This window comes from Apus apus, chromosome 2 (assembly GCF_020740795.1).
Source record: "Apus apus isolate bApuApu2 chromosome 2, bApuApu2.pri.cur, whole genome shotgun sequence".
NCBI lineage: Eukaryota > Metazoa > Chordata > Aves > Apodiformes > Apodidae > Apus > Apus apus.
Window position 1 is genome coordinate 52991488 of NC_067283.1, and position 20714 is coordinate 53012201.

The 20714-nt window shown below is 38.8% G+C and overlaps 1 protein-coding gene across 6 annotated transcripts in view; it reads left to right on the top strand.

Moving 5' to 3' along the window:
- SUGCT (succinyl-CoA:glutarate-CoA transferase) overlaps positions 1-20714 on the top strand; it is a 323003-nt gene that overhangs the window by 3794 nt on the left and 298495 nt on the right. For all 6 annotated transcript variants that reach the window (XM_051610119.1, XM_051610122.1, XM_051610123.1 and 3 more), the window contains exons 2-6: positions 273-324; positions 419-492; positions 2855-2940; positions 3635-3685; positions 8236-8356. In XM_051610119.1, coding sequence (XP_051466079.1) covers positions 273-324; positions 419-492; positions 2855-2940; positions 3635-3685; positions 8236-8356 — 384 coding nt within the window. The remainder of the gene's footprint in view (positions 1-272; positions 325-418; positions 493-2854; positions 2941-3634; positions 3686-8235; positions 8357-20714) is intronic.

Genomic DNA, 20714 nt, shown 5'->3' on the forward strand with positions numbered 1-20714 from the left:
CTGAAAAGTAGCTTCACTGTAGAATTGCTAGGTGTTGAGAATAGTTTCTGCAGTGAAAGCTGTTAGGCTTTCCAACATTAAAAGGCTTTACTAATGTAATATACTCCTCACAATCTACCTGTGCAGCAAGTTTTATTATTCTTTATTTGGAGAGGGAGATGAGAGAGGATGATGGGATATTGTCATAAAAACAGTGTTTCAGACTACCCATGAGAAACGAATTTTATAAAAAATACTTCAAGACTAAGTTACTGTTTTCTGTTTCTTTTCAGGTGTTAATAATGTAAAGCCATTGGATGGTGTGAAAATTCTTGATTTAACAAGGTTTGTGTTTTGTCTGTAATTTGGAACAGTCTGTCTTACATGCAAATATTCTGATAGGAGAAACTAAAAGAACAATCTTTTTTTAATGTGACAGGGTGCTCGCAGGGCCCTTTGCCACAATGAATTTAGGAGATCTAGGGGCTGAAGTTATCAAAGTGGAAAGACCAGGTAAGATTTTTATTTATCCATTTTTGATATAAGAAGAATGTGCAGGAGCTTAACAAATAGTTGCTTACATATTTTCAGTAATACCTGACTGAAAAAATGAGATTGAAAGCCTGTGGAAATATTTAGAAAGACAATACTGTGGTTATATGGTGATGGTATATTTTTTATGACCATGTGTATGGCAATATGGTAAGAAATAATTAATTTTGTAGCTATTTGTTGTGGTTTTTTTTTTGGAAACATTTTACATCCTCATACTATTTCAGGTGTGATAGAGAACTAGTTATTAGGACATTTGCTTATATGCCTATGATCTGTTTGCTTGAAGTTTAACACCGTGCTTCGTGTACGTGTATTTTGATCAGAAGTAATCTATGTCTGTATTTAGAAAAGAGTGTGAGAAAGTTGAAGTTAGAAGGTTAGGTAACTATTTAATGTATTAGTGTACAAACCAGTACTGAGTTTTTGCTTACAAAAGTGCCTTATTCCATTAATTCAAACTAAATTAATTTTGCTTGAATTTTGCTGAAGTTTTCAGTTGGGCTTGTGAATGCTTAAGTGGGTAATCATAAAAAATGCTTAATTCTTATGGAACAGCTACACTTTTTAGTTCGTAAGACTATACAAGAATAGTAACTGGCATGGCATTTGTTTCTGTTTTAGAAATATTTCCTGCATTTGGCTTTCAGTTTTGTTATGGTTTGAGTGGGCGAGGCTGATTTTTATGGTACTGATACGAGGACCTAGAGAGAGTGTGTTTAGTACCCTGAGGGATCAGGGAGGGTGGAACAGACAGGGGTCAGTATTCCCTTCCATCTCCTGCCTTACTCAATAAAAGCCAAGAGGACCAAAAGCTCACCCCTTCCTGCTTCCTTTTTCCTTGCTCCATTGCTGCACTCAGAGGTTTTGGAGAGAGATTCCTGCTTTTCCATCAACTCGTCACAAGCTCTGCAGGATCTGAATCCCTCAGGAGCTGCGAGTTTTGTGATGGAAGGAGAAGGGCAGCCTGAGAATCCTGAATTTCAAACAATTTAGAATGTTTAGTGATGCAAATAATGTGAGTAATTAGCTCTTTCCGTGAGAGGATCTCTACTGTCACAGGAGTATTAATCCATATAGGGTAATAGCCATACGAATGTGATACATGGAAGGTACTACTGAAATGTTTTGTTTTGAGTGGCTCAAAGTGGTTACATACAGAAGAGAGATTTTTCCCCCCCCCCAGTCTTCCCACCTGAACCAAACAGTTCTTTGAGAGGCTAAATGGTACAAATGCTGATGAGTATTTGTGTTTGTATAACTCCTACTACAGTTGATCTTAAATGGCTTCATGTTACCATAGTGTATAGCATAATTGTGATAGTGGCTATATTGTGTAGGACCAAAAGTCCTTCAGCTTTTTCTGTATCTATGTGAGTATCAAGGAGTCCTCTGTGTTGCTTCACTAAGGAAAGCTTTCACTTCTGGGAAGGTATCAAGCAGGTAAAGTCTAGATATTGAAATAGATACAGGAATGAGCATGCTTGCTAGCACTTGGGATGATGATTATATCTGAATTTAAATTAGGCTTTAATTGTAATTAAAACAGATTGCCAGTCTTCATGACATTTAAGAAAGGTTTGAAATTGGAAATCAGGCATAAATGATAAAGTGGCATCAGTGTCTGCAGCAGCTTTAACACCATCTTGTCTTTCTGTAAGGCAGATGCAATTCTGGAAGAGCTGGAGGTGCAGGATTGCACCAGCTATAGGAAGTGCTTATTTTTGTTGGCTTTGTGGTTTTTTTTTTTCCTTTTTTTTTTTCTTTTTTTTTTTCTTTTGTGTTCCTGCAGCATGCAGCTTAACAAGTTGTTCCTGACCAGTGGTATCTTGATGTTGTGCCTGGAGTGTTTCAGAAATAGCTTATTGACCATGTGTATTATGTGACTCATGCAGGGCAAGAGCTTCTGCTAAATTCTTCTGGATTGCCTGAAACAATGGCATTGTAGCCCAGCTTAAAATTAAAACAACTCCACCAACAAAAGAACCTCCCCTCTTCCCCCAGCACTCCACCAATCTCCAAACAAAAACAACTAAAAAATCACAAATACATTTGTGCTGTGTGACTCTATGTTAATATTTTTAAAGCCTAAAAGCAGTCCTAACACTAGCAAACACTGTTCACTTTGCTTAATCATGTTAACTCTTAGGTGTTATTTGGACATAAATATCCTACTAAGTATATATTAAACTAATTTTTGTCCTGCCTAGTAGAAGAAGCTTAGGTGATTTATATATGCCATTGGAGGAAAACTTTTTATTCATTTTATTTGTTGGCAGTGTGATATTGGACAACTACAAAAATGTGATGGTATTTCTTTCAGGAGCTGGTGATGATACAAGAGCCTGGGGCCCACCTTTTGCTGGAACAGAAAGTGTTTATTTTCTTAGTGTCAATAGAAATAAAAAGGTAAATGGAGTGTGGTATTGAACATTAGCCTATGTTTCCTGTAATTACAACTGAAGATACAACACTTCTCTTTTGTTTGATTCTTAATACATATGATGGAGCAATAGTTACGTTGACCTTAGGTTATGATGAATACATTTCAGGAGAAAAACAAAGAGTACTTTTAAATAGAAAAGTCTGCAAGCCCTGGTATGATGCTCTGGGCAGCTGAGGCAAATTCAAGAAGCAAGGGCGGTCCTGCCAGTTCTCAGCTGCTGGTGCAAATTGACTCCAGGCATCATATCACAGGTTAGCTAAAAGTAGCTTGGGAAACTTCAAGATGAAGATGAAGTTTCATGATATGCCTGAGGTGTTTAATGGCTTGTTGCCATTGAAACAAATGTTTCTGGTGTACTTGCAGTAGTAGGTGCTGTTCAAACATACAGTGAACAGACTGCAGTGTAGCTCTCAGCTGCACATCTGTCAAACATGTTTGGTGCTTGTCTGATCCTTTAATGAGACAGTTCAACTTGCTTTGATGACAGTTTTTGTTTTGTTTGTTTGCTTGTTTTTCCAGGGGAAGATGGGATGTGTTAGAATCCTACTTACTTGATTTAGCTGTAGTGTGAAATTCAACTGGTTTTGTTTAGAAGAGGCTGATGATCACCGAAAGGGCTTTCACATAAACTACTGTTGTTTTTTTTTGTCTCCCCAGAGTATAGCTGTCAACATGAAGGATTCAAAAGGAGTAAAGCTAATCAGAGAGGTAAGTTTGGCTACCATGCAAACTCTGCCTATTTTGTATGATTTTGGTAATAGTGAAGAATAAATCCTGTATTTCAAGTATTACCTTGATATCTAATAATTTAAAATATGTATTTGTGCAGTAAACTTCTTAAAGAACAAAGCCTCTTTTTAGACTATATGTTCAATGTAACTTCTAATTTTAGATACAAAATTTCCATGAAAATGTCTTCAGAAGCTTCAAATGAAATATTATGAGGAGGTTGTTAACAGCCTTGTACTTTCCTTTTACCGTTGCTGTATTTAATCTTGCTGTACTCCTTCATTAGAAAGATTCAAGCTCGACTGATCTAATGAAGTCAGTGAGTAGTTTACAAAGAGGTGATACTAAACTCCAGCATTTGCAGGATTTTGATTGTTACAGTATATTTGTGACTTGAGTTGCTGTGTGCCTTTCTGAGAAATACTGTCCACTAGGACAAACTTCACATTTGCTTCTTTTTTCATTATTTGAGTTCAGAATGTTAAGGGTCTTCTAAGGATGACCCATTTTTTCATTGAAAAATTAATAAAAGTATAATATTTCATATTCTGTGAAAGTTGTGCTTTGTCATCCCTTTTTCATTTACTGAGAAACATAAGACCTGCCACTTGCTAGTGCTGTGTTTTTAGCCACACAATACTAACACATCTAAGAGGCTAAGCTGGCTTCTGCTACTGTTTGTTTCACTATCAGTTCCAATCACTTTTTCACAGTGAGCCTGGATGTGTCCTGCAATAAGTGGAATTTATCTGATAGTATTTTTTTGTTGGGAATATTGCATGAAATGGAAATAGATTAAGTTGTTCAATACTTTTGACCTTTTTTCTTCCCAGTCAGCTATGTAAAAGACACTTCACATGGAAACCTTTGGAGTTTACAAGCTAAGGATTCTGCAGTGCCTTTCCTCTTAGCAGAACAGAACCACTTTTTGGATAAACTAGTCACATTCTAAATAGGGCTATAAAAATTGTCTTACATGAGACAACTAGCTTGTTATTTGACCTTTTTAAATGATGAAAGAAAAACAGTGTGTGTGGGCTGGATGTGTTTGAAGAGTTAAAGGCAGCTGGGCCTATGAGACAGGATGAGCTGGAGAAAGGATGGCTTCAGCCTAAGCTGCTTCTGTGCCACTGTTTGTGGTTAGGAAGTTCCCCTTTTCTCATCTTGACATTTGTGCAGGAAGATTACTGATTGATTCTGGTTTTGAATGTGTAACCTTCTGCCTGCAATATGGAGAACCTTTTTTGTGGTTTGTGTAGTTTTATGGCTGATGACTTAAGAATCTGCAACTTAACCTTTGTATTTGAGGCTTAGGTTCCTGGTTGAGTTCAAGACCCATATAATTTTTAAATCAAAGAGCAGCTTTCTTCTCCCTCAGTTGTCATTCAAGAATAGCACTCTCTCTGTCAGCTCAGTGCTGGGCTTCCCAACCTTTTCCTACTGGTAGGGTCTCTTGTACCACTGTAATGTAAAGCTATTGTGATGCTGAAGATGGGAGAGGTGGCAGTAAGAGTACTTACAGCTACAGACAAATGGTTCCTGCCAGCAGCAATATTAATTTTTTCCTTAGCTTGATGTCACTGAAATAATCAAGCACGCATGAGAATTATTTCCTAAGATGTGATATTATGGAATTTCCAATGGGTGAACTAGCTCTGTTAAATATTTACCACGCTAGCTGTGGAAAGGAAGATATCTCCTGTGACAAGTTTCTTGCCTTTGTGAAGATAAATCTGTGATGAGAAACCAAGCTCATGGAAAAACTAGAAAACAACTGCCAAGATTTGCAGAATTGACCTAAAAATGAGGGCAGTTAGTATCATTGCCAAGTATTTTCTTATAGTTTTTGTCTCTTATTAAAGTTGCTTTCATAACCACTACAGCTTTCTGTTACTTAAATGGCACCCCTATCAGTGCTGTAGCAACACTGTGGACTGAAGTGATGAGACATTATTGAAATGTGACCCTACTTGTGGTGTTCATCTTGCTTGATTCAGAGTGATAGTTTTGGGAAGTATTTGGTGCAGACATCCTGACATTCCATCTCAAATGGAACCAGAATGTAACTACTTCTGTTTGGAGTTGTGTCAAAAAGAGTATGTAAAGGAAAGTTATCTATAACAGGTATTTTGTTGTCAGTCATCTCCTAATAACATCAGGACTGATGTGTATAGAATTAAGCATTGTGCAGCGGTGTATTTGTTACTATGAAAATAGTGTTCATGTCTGTAAAGTAATTGATGGCAAGAAGAAATTCAAGTTGGTGACACTGATTACTCATACATGAATATGAATTAGCAATATTCAGCAGCTTTGTCAGAAGCTTGTTGTAAGAACCTTGATAATATGTTTCTCCTGAGCATTTAGCCGTAGCTAATTAGCTATCCTATTTGTTCATGAAGAACTTGGGATTATTCCATTGGCTCAGAGCTGATGGCACTCTTTCCCTTCCATTTCCTTTATCTGGTAGGTCAGTGTCTCATGCATGCTCTCTCACTTGATAAAACTATTAACACATACACATCTATACATATTTTTATTTGTGTGTATATATGTGTATGAGTATATGCACTCTGGAGTTTTTATAAAAAACAAAGCCCCCAAACCTCAAGAAAACCCTTCCCCATATGAAACTTCCAAAAGGTACAAATAGTTTGTTTTATCAAGTCAGTAGCGTCATTATTTGTTATTTTTATTCAATGTAATGACTACTTTGGCATAAATGATGTCTTCTTTCATTCTGGAGGCATAGATGTTGAGCACAGCAGTGTCTTACATGGAATACATGGTATTACAACTCAGGTCTGTATTGTATTACTGTGTTAGTAGAGGTTAAAATACGAGTGATATGTTCGGAGGACTTGTAGGACATGCAGTGTGAAATACCAGTTAGTAGTGGACTAAAACCCTGTTGAGACTGAAAACCCCTTTGAGTTTTAAGAACATGCAGTTTATTTGGATCAGAGTCTGAATCCAGTTCTCCACAACAGCAGGATCCTGGGTACCTAGGCTTGGTTCAGTGAGCATCAAAAGAAGTACTATACAGACTGCTGCCTTTGTGTATGAAAGACTATTTCCAAGTGTTGTGAAGACTTTAGCAGCAGAGCTGGCACAGCACTTGTAGGTTATCTTGAAAATTCATGTTCATTTCTCTCTGAGAAACTGGGCACATGTTGTTGTATCATCACTTGCCACTGGTATCATCCCACATTTGTTGCCAAGTCCAGAGGCATGGTGCTTTTTATGTTACAGTACTGTACGACATGCTTTCTTCCTCAGTGGCTTGTAGTATTTGATAATTCTTCAGTATGAGATGGACAACAACTCTCAAACCATTTTAGCCCATACAATCACTGTAAATTGGATAGACTATAAAACTCCAGTGAAAGCAATACACAAGTTGTAACTGATTTTGTTTCTTGAATGAATTAAGCCAAGGCTGTAGTATTACCATTTTGAAAAGTATTTGTGTATGAACTGTGAAGGATTTAAAGAGAAAATAAAAACCCCTTAACTTTTCTTCTCATAAAAGTATACTATTAAAGAACAAATAACTTGCCTCTATTTTGTTCCCCTTACCTTACTTTGGTGTAGATCTGTCTGAGCTATTTATTTTTCTACTAGCAAATGCTTTAGCTCAGTGGAAACCTGGGTCTTCTTAAGAACCTCCTTGTGACTAATGCCCATGTTTTAATAACTTCCATGAAGTTATGTTCTGTTCATTCTGTGGAGTCATGAATTATCAAACCAGCCAGCTGTCCACATTGAAACCAAGCAATGATTATTAAGAATCTGGACACTTTATCATTTTACTGCAGTCCTACAGGTTCTTGACATAGCCACTTTAAAAATACGTAACATATTTTAAAATGCACCCTCACTGTATGTTGAACCATTTTATGTAAATGTTATTAATGTCTCTTCCATGCATCCAATTAAACCATAAGTTGTGTGCCACATTGTCTAAGAATCAGTTTCTGTCTTTTCTGTTAAATACTTGCTTGCTTGGCAGCTTCTTTGGCCTTAAATTCAGCTGAGTAGTGTACATGCTAGAACAAAAATGCTTTTGGTTGCTATTATGATGACAGTCATTTGTAAAAAATAAAATTAAAATAAAAAGCAATATATAATTTTTTTCTGAGGTAGGGAAAGGGTGAAGGATAGAGTTGCATTGTTTCTTCCACTTCTTCCTCAAGCTAAGTGCAGGTATAAAAGTGATGATTGTTTCTGTAAACTATCATAAAGTCTCGGGAAACTGATGTGCTACTGATAATACAATTACAGTTTTGTTTAATTGCTTTAGGATTTTGATAGTCATCTTTCTAAACAGGTAGCATCCTCAATAGGTAGTTTGCAGAGAGGCACAGTCTAGCAAGCCCCAAATGATCTCTGTAGATTTGAATGTTTTCTTTTGTCACAACACTAGAGCCAATTTGATTAGTGAGATTTAAAAATTAAGCTACGTGAAGAATTTGTCAAACTTGTGGAAGTTCATTAACAAATCTTGCTCATCCTTTTCTTTTCTAAAGCTTGCAGCAGTGTCTGATGTTTTTGTGGAAAACTACGTCCCTGGGAAACTGGCTGAAATGGGTCTAGGTTATGAAGACATTAAAGAGATTGCTCCTCACATAGTGTACTGTTCAATAACAGGTATTTTAGTTTCAATTACTTTTGTTCATTATTTCCTTTGTTCCAGTCAACTTGCTATAAAAGTCACGTGGTTATATGGGAGTATATTATTGTGAAGTCAGTCAAGATATATGAAAATAGTGCGTTTGACTGAGTTATAGAAAAATTAGGAGGCAGCAGCCATGTCAACAGCTTGTAAGTTGTTCAGTGTTGGCATTACCATGCCAGCCTGGCATGCTCTTGGTAGCTTCCAAGGAGCCAGGATTGACTGGGCTCCTGACAGTCTGTTTTAAAATGGTCAGTACCTCAGAATATTTATTTATTTACTTGCGCAACAGTTTTACTGTACCAGTTTCTAATCTAGGAGCCTCAGTGCCCTTTACTGCCTGCAAGCATCTCTTTCTTCAGAATGATGTAGTTGTATGTTAATGGAATTTTTGTTACTATGCTACAGTCTATTGCCTGGTAAACAAAATGGTGGAAGAGTTGTAGATACTTTATAAATTATGTGAAGAATGAAAAGAAAGTAGATGTTTGAGTATCAGGAACTGCATACATGAAAGAATAATTTTAAGACTGAAAAATTGGTTATGAAAAAACAAAAAAAACACCTCAAGAAATTATGATTAAGCACTACAACTGAAGGATCTATGCACGTGAAGTCTACTGTTAAAATACAATTAAATTAAAACAGAGAAATTGCAAATGTTTTTAGATTGGTTTAAAGCTTTAGTTGCAAACCTGTGATGCCTCTGAATTTTGGAAGAATAAATGACTTTGGCTTTTTCATTACTGAGTATTGATGTCATTTAATAGGAACCCAATAGCTCTTTAGTCTGCTTGTGTGGCAAATGTCTGAAGAGGATGAGCAGAAAAGCAATTATCATTCAGGGCTTGTGGAGAATCTCTTTGTTTAAATACATTTTAGGTTGGTCAGTGGCTAGTTACCACAACGTTTTTCATATTTGCTTGTGCATGTAATCTCATAAATGGAATCTGTAAAGTGGTTTGTATTTGCATTTTTTTTGTTTAGTGGCTGTACTCAAAATTGATGAGAGAATATAAAATTATATCCAGACTATAATTTATGTGAGGTAGCTTGGCTTTTGCATTGGTAAATGTTTTTCCATTCACACTACATGTCAGCTTTAGAGTGCTTTAATATTTTATTGATAATAAACAAAAACCCTACTTGAAGTGAGGGCCTAAGGAAAGATACAGAATTACTGACTTTTTCTGGGTAGAAACGGCCTCTTGAGTCCATCTAGTGCAACCCCCCCTGCTCAAGCAGGTGTAGCTACAGCAGGTTTCCCAGGACTGTGCCCAGCTGGGTTTTGTGTATTTCCATTGCTGCTCCGAAAAACATGTCCTAGTGTCTGACTAGGACAGTTTTTACCCTCACTGTAAAAAGTCTTTTGCCTTGTTCAGGAAAATTTGCCTGTTGCCTCTGGTCCTGTCAGTGGGTGCTACTGAGAAGGATCTGGCTTCCTCTTGCCCACTCCCACTGGGTGTTTATATATGTTGAAAAGATCCCTTTGAGCTTCTCTTGTTTAGGCTGAAGAGTCTCACCTGTCTTGTTCTCTCATCACGTGTCAGATGCTCCAGTCCCTTAGTCATCTTTGTGGCTCTATGCTAGACTTGCTTCAGTAAGTCTGTATCTGTCTTGTACTGGGAAACTCAGAACTGGACACACAACTCCAGATGTGGCCCACTAGTGCTGAGTAGAGTGGAAGAATCAACTCCCTCAACTTGCTGGTGAAACTATTCTTAATGCATCGCAAAATACTGTTGGCCCCCTTGGCTACGAGGATGAGTGCTTTTGTGTATCTTAAGTGCTCCCTAACTTCTTCCACTATGAGTAATTCTCCTTCTAGGCCAAGGTGACCTGTTTAGTGGATGAGGGAAAGGCTGTGGAGGTTTACCTGGACTTTGGTAAAGCCTTTGACACTGTTTCCCACAGCATTCTCCTGGAGAAACAGGTTACACATGGCCTAATCCAGTGTACTCTTCCCTGGGTAAAAAGAATTGCTGGATGGCCAAGCCCAAAGAACTGTGTTGGATGGAGTTAAATCCAGTTGGCAGCCAGTCACATGTGGTGTTTCTCGGGGTCAGTGCTGTGGCCACTTCTCTTTAATATCTTTATCAATGATCTGGATGAGGGCATCAAGTGCACCCTCAGTAAGTATGCAGATGACACCAAGTTGGGAGGGAATGTTGATCTGCCTGAGGGCAGGAAAGCTCTACAGAGGGATCTGGACAGGCTGGATAGATGGGCCAAGGCCAATTGCATAAGGTTTGACAAGGCCAAGTGCCAGGTCCTGCATTTTGGTCACCACAACCCCATGCAATGCTACAGGCTTGGGGAAGAGAGGCTGGAAAGCTGCCCAGAGGGAACAGGACCTGGGGATGTTGGTTGAGAGTTGTCTGAATATGAGACAGTGGTGTGCTCAGGTAGCCAAGAAGGCTAAATAGAATCCTGGCTTGTATCAGAAATAGCAAGACTAGGGAAGGGGTTGTCCCCCACATACTTGGCACTGGTGAGGCCTCACCTTGAGCACTGTGTTCAGTTTTGAGTCCCTCACTGCAATAAAGATGTTGAGGTGCTGGAGCACGTCCAGAGTAGGGCAATGAAGCTGGTGACGGGTCTAAAGAACAAGTCTTATGAGGAACATTTGAGGGAACGGAGGTTGTTTAGTCTGGAGAAAAGGAGACTGAGGGAGACCTTATTGCTCTCTATGACTACCTGAAAGGAGGCTGTAGTAAGATTGGGGTTGGTCTCTTCTTCCTAGTAAAAAGCAACAGGACAAGAGGAAATGGTCTCAAGTTTCACCAGAGGAGGTTTAGATTAGATGTTAGAAGAAACTTCTTCACCAGAAGGGTTATCAAACATTGAAGCAGGCTGCCCAGGGTAGTGGTTGAACCACCATTCCTGGAGGTGTTCAAAAGACACGTAGATGTGTTGCTTAGGAATATGGTTTAGCACTGGACTTGGTAGAGTTAGGTTAATAGTTGGAGTCTGATCTTAAAGGTCTTTTCCAACCAGAATGATTCTGTGATTCTGCAAGGTCTTTCTTGCTGCAGGCTTTCCCTCTAGTGTCAGGGATCTCTGACTCCTGAGGGCCATCTTTCCTGGTAAATACTGAGGCAAAGAAGGCATTAAATACTTCTGTTTTCTCTGTGTCCTTTGTCACCACCTTCTCTGCCCAACTCAGCAGTAGGCCCACATCTTCTCTGATCTTCTTTCTGTGGCTGAGTTGTTTGCATAATGCTTTCTGGTTGCTCTTCATGTTTTTTGCATAATTCAGCTACAGATCAGCCTTGTCTTTCCTAGCCATATACTTGTACAATCATACAGCAGCTCTAAACTCCTTGGTCACTTGTCTCTACTTTCATCTCTTGCTCACTTTAATCTTATTGTCGAAACAAGTTGGACAAAGATCATACAATTTTGCTGTTTAAAGGTCCACATGCAATGCATAGTTTACAGTTATGTTACACATAATGGAAAATACATAAACATTAAAAAAACCATAAATGCATAGCTAGAGATTCTTTTTACATTCATGCACTATCATCTTTTGAGAATGAAGGTGTTTGGGAGGTAAGAGCTAAGTAACATTTGTCAGGCACCTGCAAAACAATCTGATATCTTATGTTTGGTTAAGTCTTGGACATCAATCAGGTGTGCAGAAAGGGGACATGAAGACACTAGAAGAGACTTGATTTAGGAATGTTTAGCTTAAAAAAATAATTCCAAAATCAGTGAAAAGGAGATCAAGTTGTTAAAGTTAAAACACTTGCTGATATAAATTGCTCAGATTAGCAGCTCAGATTAAAACATGAATACCTATGGGAAGAGACCAAGAGAACTTTTTATTTGCTTTTCCACATTAAAGAAGGCTAGAAAAACTGCAAAGGAGTTTGGTAAGGTAAAAGCATTAAAACATTGTTGTGGTTTGGGCCCAACACAACAACAAAGGAACAGCCCCCATGGCCATTCACTCAACTGCCCCCTCCCCCCCCCCCCCACTCTGGGATGAGGAGGACAAAGCTCATGGGTTGAGACAAAGGACAAGGAGGGTTCTTCACCAATTAAGTTCCTGGGCAAAACAGACTCAACTTGGGGAAAAAAATAATAATTTAATTTCTCACTAATCACACACACAGGACACAGAAAACACACAGAGCAGGACTTACATATGTTACCCCACCCCTCCCTTCTTCCCGGGCCCAAATCCCTTTGTTCCCGGTTTCTCTCCCTCCTTCCCCCCAGCGGCACAGGGGGACAGGGGATGGGGTTTAGAGTCACTTCACAGGCTGGTGGCTCCTGCTGCTCCTTCCTCCTCAGGAAGCAGGATTCCTTACAGTCCTGCCCTGCTTCCCCACGGGGTCCCTCCCATGGGAGGGAGTCCTCCAGGAACCTCTCCTTCACAGAATCACAGAATCATCCTGGTTGGAAGGGACCTTGCAGATCATGAAGTCCAACCGTAACCTAAATCCCCCTGCCATAACCTAATTTACCTGTTCATTGTTTTAATCATGTTGCTAAGCACTATATCTACGTTTCTTATAAGCACTTCCAGGGATGGTGACTCCTTCATGAGTCCTTCCCACAAGGTCCGGAGCTGCTCCAGCCTGGGCTTCCCACAGAGTCACGGCTGCTTCAGGAACAGCCACCTCCCCTGGCACCGGGGTCTTCCAAAGCTGCATAATCGGAGTCCACTGGCAGCAAATCCTCTGGCCACACAATCCAAGTCCAGTGTCCAAGTTCACCCCTCCTGGCGCCTTCAGGGAATGTTCCACCACGTTCCTCCATGAGTGCAGGGGGACAGCTGCCATCTCGCCATGGGTTGCAGGGAAACTTCTGCTTGGGCACCTTCTTCCCCTTCTTCCTCACCAACCACCAGCACTGCTCTCCTCCTGCACAGCTCTTCTGCCCCTCTCCTAGCTCTGCTCAGGTGTTATCTCAGGTCTTTTGTATGTTAATTGCTGAGGAGCACCTATTGTCCCTCTAATGGATCTTTGGCTGGGTTTGGAGCAGGGGGAGCTTCTCAGATGCTTACCAGAGCCACTCCTGTGGCCCCTCCCCTGCTATCAAAAAACCTCACCAAACCAGAACCTTCCACCCCTCGCCTCTGCGAATCACATATGAAAGAATCATTAGCAAAATCTACATTCAGCACAAAAGTTTTCACAAGCTTCACTCACACCACAAAAAAAAAGAAAAAAAAAGTAAATTATGTTGTCCCAAACCATGACAACCATCTTTATGGCAGCTAAGTTATGTACAGTACCGTTTATTATGGGGAAGGTTAGGGAGTTTGAATACTTGTGCCTTTTTCTGCAAGGGATCAGTTTGAGAAAGTTTGTTCATCTCCATATCCAATATAAAAGTGTTTCAGAATAAATTGGTAAATGAGTATTTATGGAACACCTGCAGCAGTATATCTAAAAAAGGTGAAATTTTGGTCTGATCCTGTGTTGTTAAGATATGTCATAATTTTGCTAGTGAAAGTACAGGCAAAAAACCCTAACTGAACAAGCTGTTCCTGTAAAACATAGAAATCAATTCACTTTCCTTTTCTGAAGCAAACAGTGGACCTAATAGGCAATCCTTTGCTTTTGCAACAGCCCTCACATCTGTGTTGCTTATTATTCACGGTGTTCAAGTACTTACCTTTTTCTTCTGGGTTCTTGAATGTGGAAGCCTATTCAATAGTGAGATTCTGGGCACAGATTTGTCTGTAAGCAGTCTTGGAGGTTTTAACTGGGCATTTCAATGTTTGACCAAAAAAAGCAGGTTTATGTAAGTTGAGGCATTTGAGTTGGATGGCTTGTTTTGTAAGATTTGTGCAGAAAGCAGGTAACTGCATTCTAGAAGGCCATGCTTTGTTCCCCCCTCTTGGGGCTGGATCTATGCTTGTGAAAATGTAAAAGCGTGAGGATTTGTATTGAAGTGGAACGAACTGAGACACACTGAATCAAGTAGGTTCCTGAGAGCTCAGATGTAATATTTCAGATAGAAAGAGACTGAGAATGCAATCGAAGTTAATTTGGTAACACCGTAGAAAGTTATGTGTTTATACAATGTCTAGCTAGGGATATGGAAAATATGAGTTAAGGAAGATCCAAAGAGAGGTATTGTTTGTCAGATGTAAGAGATGTGCTGGCCTGGAATGTTGAATTAAATGGACTAGTTGTCTTCGCAAATGTTGAAAATTGCTGAGACAAATTATCTTGGTTACAGCAATCCCTTTTACATCTAAACAGTGGGATTTCATCCATCATTTGGCATCTCACAGGCTGGAAAAGAGATAATAGAAATATGTTAGTTCTTAAGCCCTTTCTGGTTTGCGAGTCCTGTGAAGGATAACTGGTACACAATATAAGATGAATTATGTTCTGAGACCTTTGAACAGAACCATTGGAATGGTTTATGCTGTTTAACTTAGTTTTGAATATGCTTTTTAAGGGTGTATTTTATATATCATAACTATAGTTAACAGACAAAATTATGTTGGTCATTGTTAAAGACTCTCATAAACAGTATTACAGATGTGAGAATATGTAGAGACATTTTGGCATAACATTTGATAATAAATAAGTAAACAAAAAAATAAATATGTCCAGTATGTCAGAATCAGTGTGTTTTTCCAACTTCAGTTTTTGTTTTTCTTGTTTTTTTCTTATTTGTCAGTATATATGCTGAAGATATGACAGTCGATTTATTTAATAAATTAAAAATAATTGCTGGACACTATTCCCCTTATCCAATTAGTTAATTCATGAATGAGACTGGAAATAATGTGGAATGTTTTGGTTTCTTTTTTTTGGAACCATATTACCTTTCAAGTTTAAACTTCATAGGTATGGAATGCAGTAAATAAACTAGTCATTAGAAGGAATAGTTTTCAATGTACAGTATAATTTGTATACCAGCTGCAATCAATATGTCTTTAAGTTTCTTGGTTCTTTTCTCATTCAGTTTTTTGAATGCAAGTATAAATAAATCAAATTGAGTATTAAAACTTCCTTAATTTTAGGGGCCTTCAAAAATATGGGAAGTAATTTTCTGACTCCAGCCTGTACTATATCTTTCCTTTCTGCTACTCCAGCGAGAGTGTGCTCATACAGTTGTTGTTCTTGTTGCTGTTATGGTTGTTATGCTTTAGAAGGGTGGTGCTTTCCCTTTTTAAATACTTGCTATCTGTGACAAGATGTGTGTGAATATATAGGTCTTGCAATTTGTCTTCAAACCTCAGAGATGCTAGTTGATAGCACTAACTGACAGCCTTTTCTTAAGGGCTCTTCTTCTAGAACATTTTAAATATCCCAGTCACTGGTGGGATCAGCATTCTCCGGCTGGGTTGTGCATGTGTGTTTACAGTGATGGTAGCCATTACCTGGCTACGGATTAGGTTATTTGGCATATCCTTGAAGTGAATAAAATACTGAATGAGTGCACTCCTTGTGTTACTATTCTTGTGTGTCCCGTTACATAGGAATTTCATACTCCTTGATGTTGGGGCTTTTGTGCCTTTGGAGTATATTGCATTTGTCATGTGGTCATGAATGATTCATATGTGCCACCTGTAATATAACAATACCAGTATGTATTCAATTAAACTTAATTTTCCTTCTGGGTGGTAGGTAAATATCATAGAGATGGCACCAGCTTACTCTTCATTTATTACTTCCTTTGGTCTCCTTGCCTCAAGTTGTGGCATCACCATGAAATGTAGCCTCATCAATCTCATTTCTAGTACTGTATGGTTGGTCCTAGCCTCACTTTCTCCTTACTTCTGGTGGCCTGCAGAGTAGTATTTCTATTAGCCTTCCATCTACGTGATGCCTTTATGCCCTCTTCTTGGTCTTTGTGTCAGCTCTATTTCCTTTCCTTCTCTTTCTGCCCTTCCTAAGCCATGATTGCCCAGCTCAGCCAGTTCAGACTCTTCCCCTCTCCAGTTCAGTTCCTCACCAACCATCAGTTCCACTACCTCCTTTGGCTTCATGCTTATGTTTTCCTACCAACTTTGTTTTCCAGCTACTTGTGCTTTCCAGTCCTTCAGAACCTTCATTGTAACCTTTCCTCCCCCTCTCATTTTCCACATTGCAGTGCTAGTAGGAGATGAGCAGAGGGAATAACTTCTTACTATGCTTAGATTTTGTGTGCTCACCACATCCACAATAAGTGTGCACAGTAAAGATAAACAAAAACTGGGCTGGAGCATGCTCAGTTGGTCTGTGGGGGCACCATACGTATATTTGTCAGAACAAATTGCTGGGGGCTGTGTGATATAACAGAGCATGCACTTCATGGACTGAATCTTTGGAGATTTTAGCCTTGAAGCACTAACAAACATTTCCTCAGAGAGTGTGTATTTCCCATCCCCCATGATACTTTAAAACTGGTTTTGGGGATTTTTCTAGTGGAAATAGGCACATATTGTAGCAGAATGTAAAATCTGGAAGACATGCTACTTAGAAGTCAGAAGATAAGTTATAAATTATTATATCCAGAATTCAGCAGATTTTCTTAAATATAGGAATAATGTTTGTATGGAAGCACCTCTTTCTAAATTTTGGACTGTTCCAAATTGTTGGTGATAGTAAAATGGTGTACAGTGTAATTTTTCAGGAAGTCCAGGGTTCACATGTAGGTGAAGAGTTTAGACATGGGTAAGCCAGGTGCTGTCTCCCTTATGACATTTTGGAAGTCGTGATCAGCAAATTGAGTTTCTTATCCAAACAGCTCTGATTGAACATATCCAGCCCTGCAGTGGCCGTTTGCAGAGTTGCAAGGATTTCCAGGACATTTCCCAACTTTCCTGCTGCTTTCAGTGCTCTCGAGCTCCAAGTTGGCTTTGCTGAGGAGAGTAATCTTAGAATGAGTTTAAATATAATATATTTTGACAGGTCTGGGGTCGAGAATTTTTTTTGGCTGCTTCAAGTAAAACATGTAGAGATCCCAAGGGAGCGGCTGTTGCTGTCGGTACGGTTTGTGTAGCGCTTCCCCCAGGAAAGTCACCGTTTGTTTCTGAACAGGAGGGGGCACTGTTTAAAAGGATAACTGTTGTCAAATCAAAGCACTTTTTCCCCTCCCTCTTAAAGCCTCGGAAGGCAATGTTTTGAAATCATTTTGTAGCTTGTGTTTGCGTGATGAAAGCTATTCCTCTCAAGTTCTCTACCCCATCCTCTTGCTTTGCTAATTTGAGTGAATTGTGCTTACTCTTGTGTATAGGCTTTATCAAAGATAGTGTTCCTCAATTTATTATTTTTTTTGGTCTTCTCCCTTTCTTTCCTCCTCCTTTTCCAGGAAGTAATACTTTCTGTCACAGGCAGGTTGCTTTGTATGTTGCTCGTGGCTTTACAGAATCTTGAGTCAAATTTTTTTTTCCTGTCATTTAATTTCTTAACATTAAAATGAATGTGTTGCTGAGTTTTCTGCCTTTTAAAGAAATTTTACTCCTGTAAAGACTTTTTGATGTATTTAGGCATGAAAGAAATTGAATGCATAATGATAAAATGATAATAATAAAAATCGTAGAAATATTCTTAGTTCAACCAAAAGAAACTACAAAGGTAAGATTTCTGGGATTGGTATTTTTATTAACTAAACTGTATTAATACTGTAACAGATGACATTTCTTGTAGATTTGCAGTCTCAACCTCAGATAACTTAGTCTTAACTCTGAATCTACAAATACTTTTTACTAAACTGTTAATTTGGTTGTTGGCCAATAGTATTGTTGTAAAAAGGCAAAAAAAATTAGCTGGAAAGAATGGCAAAAGTTTTATAGGAGGAGTGTTGTGTGTCACCTGAGTTTCCTATGGGCCTGAGCCTGAAATTGTTGTGTATGTAGCTTTTATTTAATGCACATAAAGTCCTTAAGATCCACAAATGAATACTTTTCTTAAAAAATAATAAGTAAATCCTTTGTGTCTCTAGAGTGAGTCTGATAAATCTATGAGAAGGAAAATAGTTCTTCCTTCCACCCATCTACATAAAAGTTAATAATAACTCAAAAGAACCAGTATTTAGTACTTCCCAATACATCTTGTTTTCTACTGATAATTTGTAGTGGCTTCTCACGAGAAGATGTAATGTTACAATTTTAATGCATATCCTACTTTGCTTCTAGTATTTTCACAACAGGACATAAAAGCCAACTGCAACATGTTTTGCTGGGCAAAGGCTAGCTGAGTAATTCCTCACATCCTTTAATTTGTGAACTAACTGTGGTAAAACTGGGAATTGCCTTGGATTAGGTATGGTTTGTAGACTCCCTCTTACCAAATTCTGACGTATAAAATTATAGATAACTTGGAGTGTCTATGTCTTCATGCCCACTCCTTTCCTTGACAATTGAAGTTCTTATGGTTTCTAGATGGTTATAGTCTGGTTATAATGACCTGCTACAAATGGATAGATTACCTGCCAACAAAATGATAGCTCCTACTTAAATAAAATGTGTGTATTTCATACAAATTGCATCATTTAGCAAAATAATTTCCTGGTGCTGTATATTGTTGATGTCCTAGAAGCAGCAGACGAAGTTGGATTCAGAAGCTGGTGTAAGCAATCGCTGCAGTTGTCACTATGTAATAGCAACTATAGAAATAGTCTTGATCATGAATCTGTTCAGAAGTTATTAACATTTGTGACCCAAAATTACTAAAAAGAGATTTTTTTCTTTTATAATTACAAAAAAGGCAAGATTACTCTAAAGCTAGGCACAAGAAATTGGAGGGAGAGAGGGGGGTGAAGAGAAAGCAAAAAAAGTCTGCATAGCAAAATGCACAGGTTGGTTGAGCCAAATAGGCCAAATAGCTAGTGTAAGCAGAATGGTGTGCAGAATGAAATGGAAATTAGGAGAATTAACTGAGATTTTGAAGAGTTAAAACAGTCTTATAAACATATATAAGGCATGAACAGTTTGGAGAATGAAGTAATTAAGGAAGCTGGAAACTGCAAAAAAGAGGATTGGTGTCTTGGTACCAGTCTTCAGTAAAAGATGTTCATAGAGAATTTTTCAACAGAAGTATTACTGCACTGTAAGAGATTAATATGTCAAAAGAGGCATTGTTAAAAGAAAGTGGTTGTTGTGATTCCAGTAGTTCTTGATGTGGCTTAAGAACAAGGAGGCAGATCTGGAAAACTGTGAACATTATACCTCCCTCAATTAATCACAAAAATCAGAGGTTTGCAAGCCTTGAAGTATGGACTAAAGTGCTGACAGTGCTTAAATAAAGCATTCTGGGGAGAAAAAATATGAAGTTTCTACCTGACCTTGATTTAGTAAAATTAGAGCCTTCCAGGGTTGGAGAAGAAAATCAAGTCTCTCCAATCTGTTAGTTTTTGCTTTATGCAGTTGGAAGATGGACAGATTAAAGACTTAAGCTATCAAAAAAAAAAAATAATTACAGATTGAAGTTGTCTGTGAGTGGACAATTAAGAGAATCATAGAATATCTTGGGGTGGAAGGGACATTACAGATCATCCAAGTCCCACTAGACCAGGTTGCTCAAAGCCCCAGCTGACCTGGCCTTGAACACTTCCTGGGAGGGGTTATTCACAATTTCTCTAGGCAAATTGTTCCAGGGTCTCACAACCATCACTGTAAGAAATTTCTTCCTAATATCTAACCTAAATCTAGCCTTTTTCATCTTAAAACCATTCTGCATTGTTGTATCACTATATGCCCTTCTGAATAGTCCCTCCCCAGTTTTTCTGTGGGCTCCCTTTAGGCACCAGACGGCCGCTATAGTTTTTCCCTGGAGCCTTCTCTTCTCCAGGCTGAACAGTCCTGGCTCTCTCAGCCTGTCTTTGTAGGTAAGATGCTCCAGCCCCCTGATAATCTTCATGTCCCTCCTCTGGACTCGCTCCAAGAGCTTCATGTCCTTCCTGTGTTGGGTGTCCAGAACTGGGCACAGTACTCCAGGTGGGGGTCTCGGGAGAGCAGAGTAGAGGGGGAAAATCGCCTCCCTTGACCTTCCAGTTATGCTTCTTTTGATGCAGCCCAGGTTGCATCACGGTTGGCTTTGAGTGCTATCTGAAGTTAGTAGTCCAGGTCTAGAGATAAAACAGTCTATGAGAGGGTTGGTGTTATATGAGGAATAACTGTTGGTATTTCATGACTGACAGGGATGGCAATACCTCAGAACTGGAAAGGTTGGAAACCTGAATTATTTTTTTCCTAAAAATGCTGCTGTGATCAGAAGGAACTGTCTTCCCAAGGCATTCTGTAGGTTTTCACACAGTAGTTCTTAAATAAAGATCCTTATAAAAGCCTCAGCAAAAATCCTTCCCTAATGTGTAGACGTAGCCAAAATTTTACTTGGTATTTGAAGAACTGAGGGTGTTAAGAAAAGAATATAT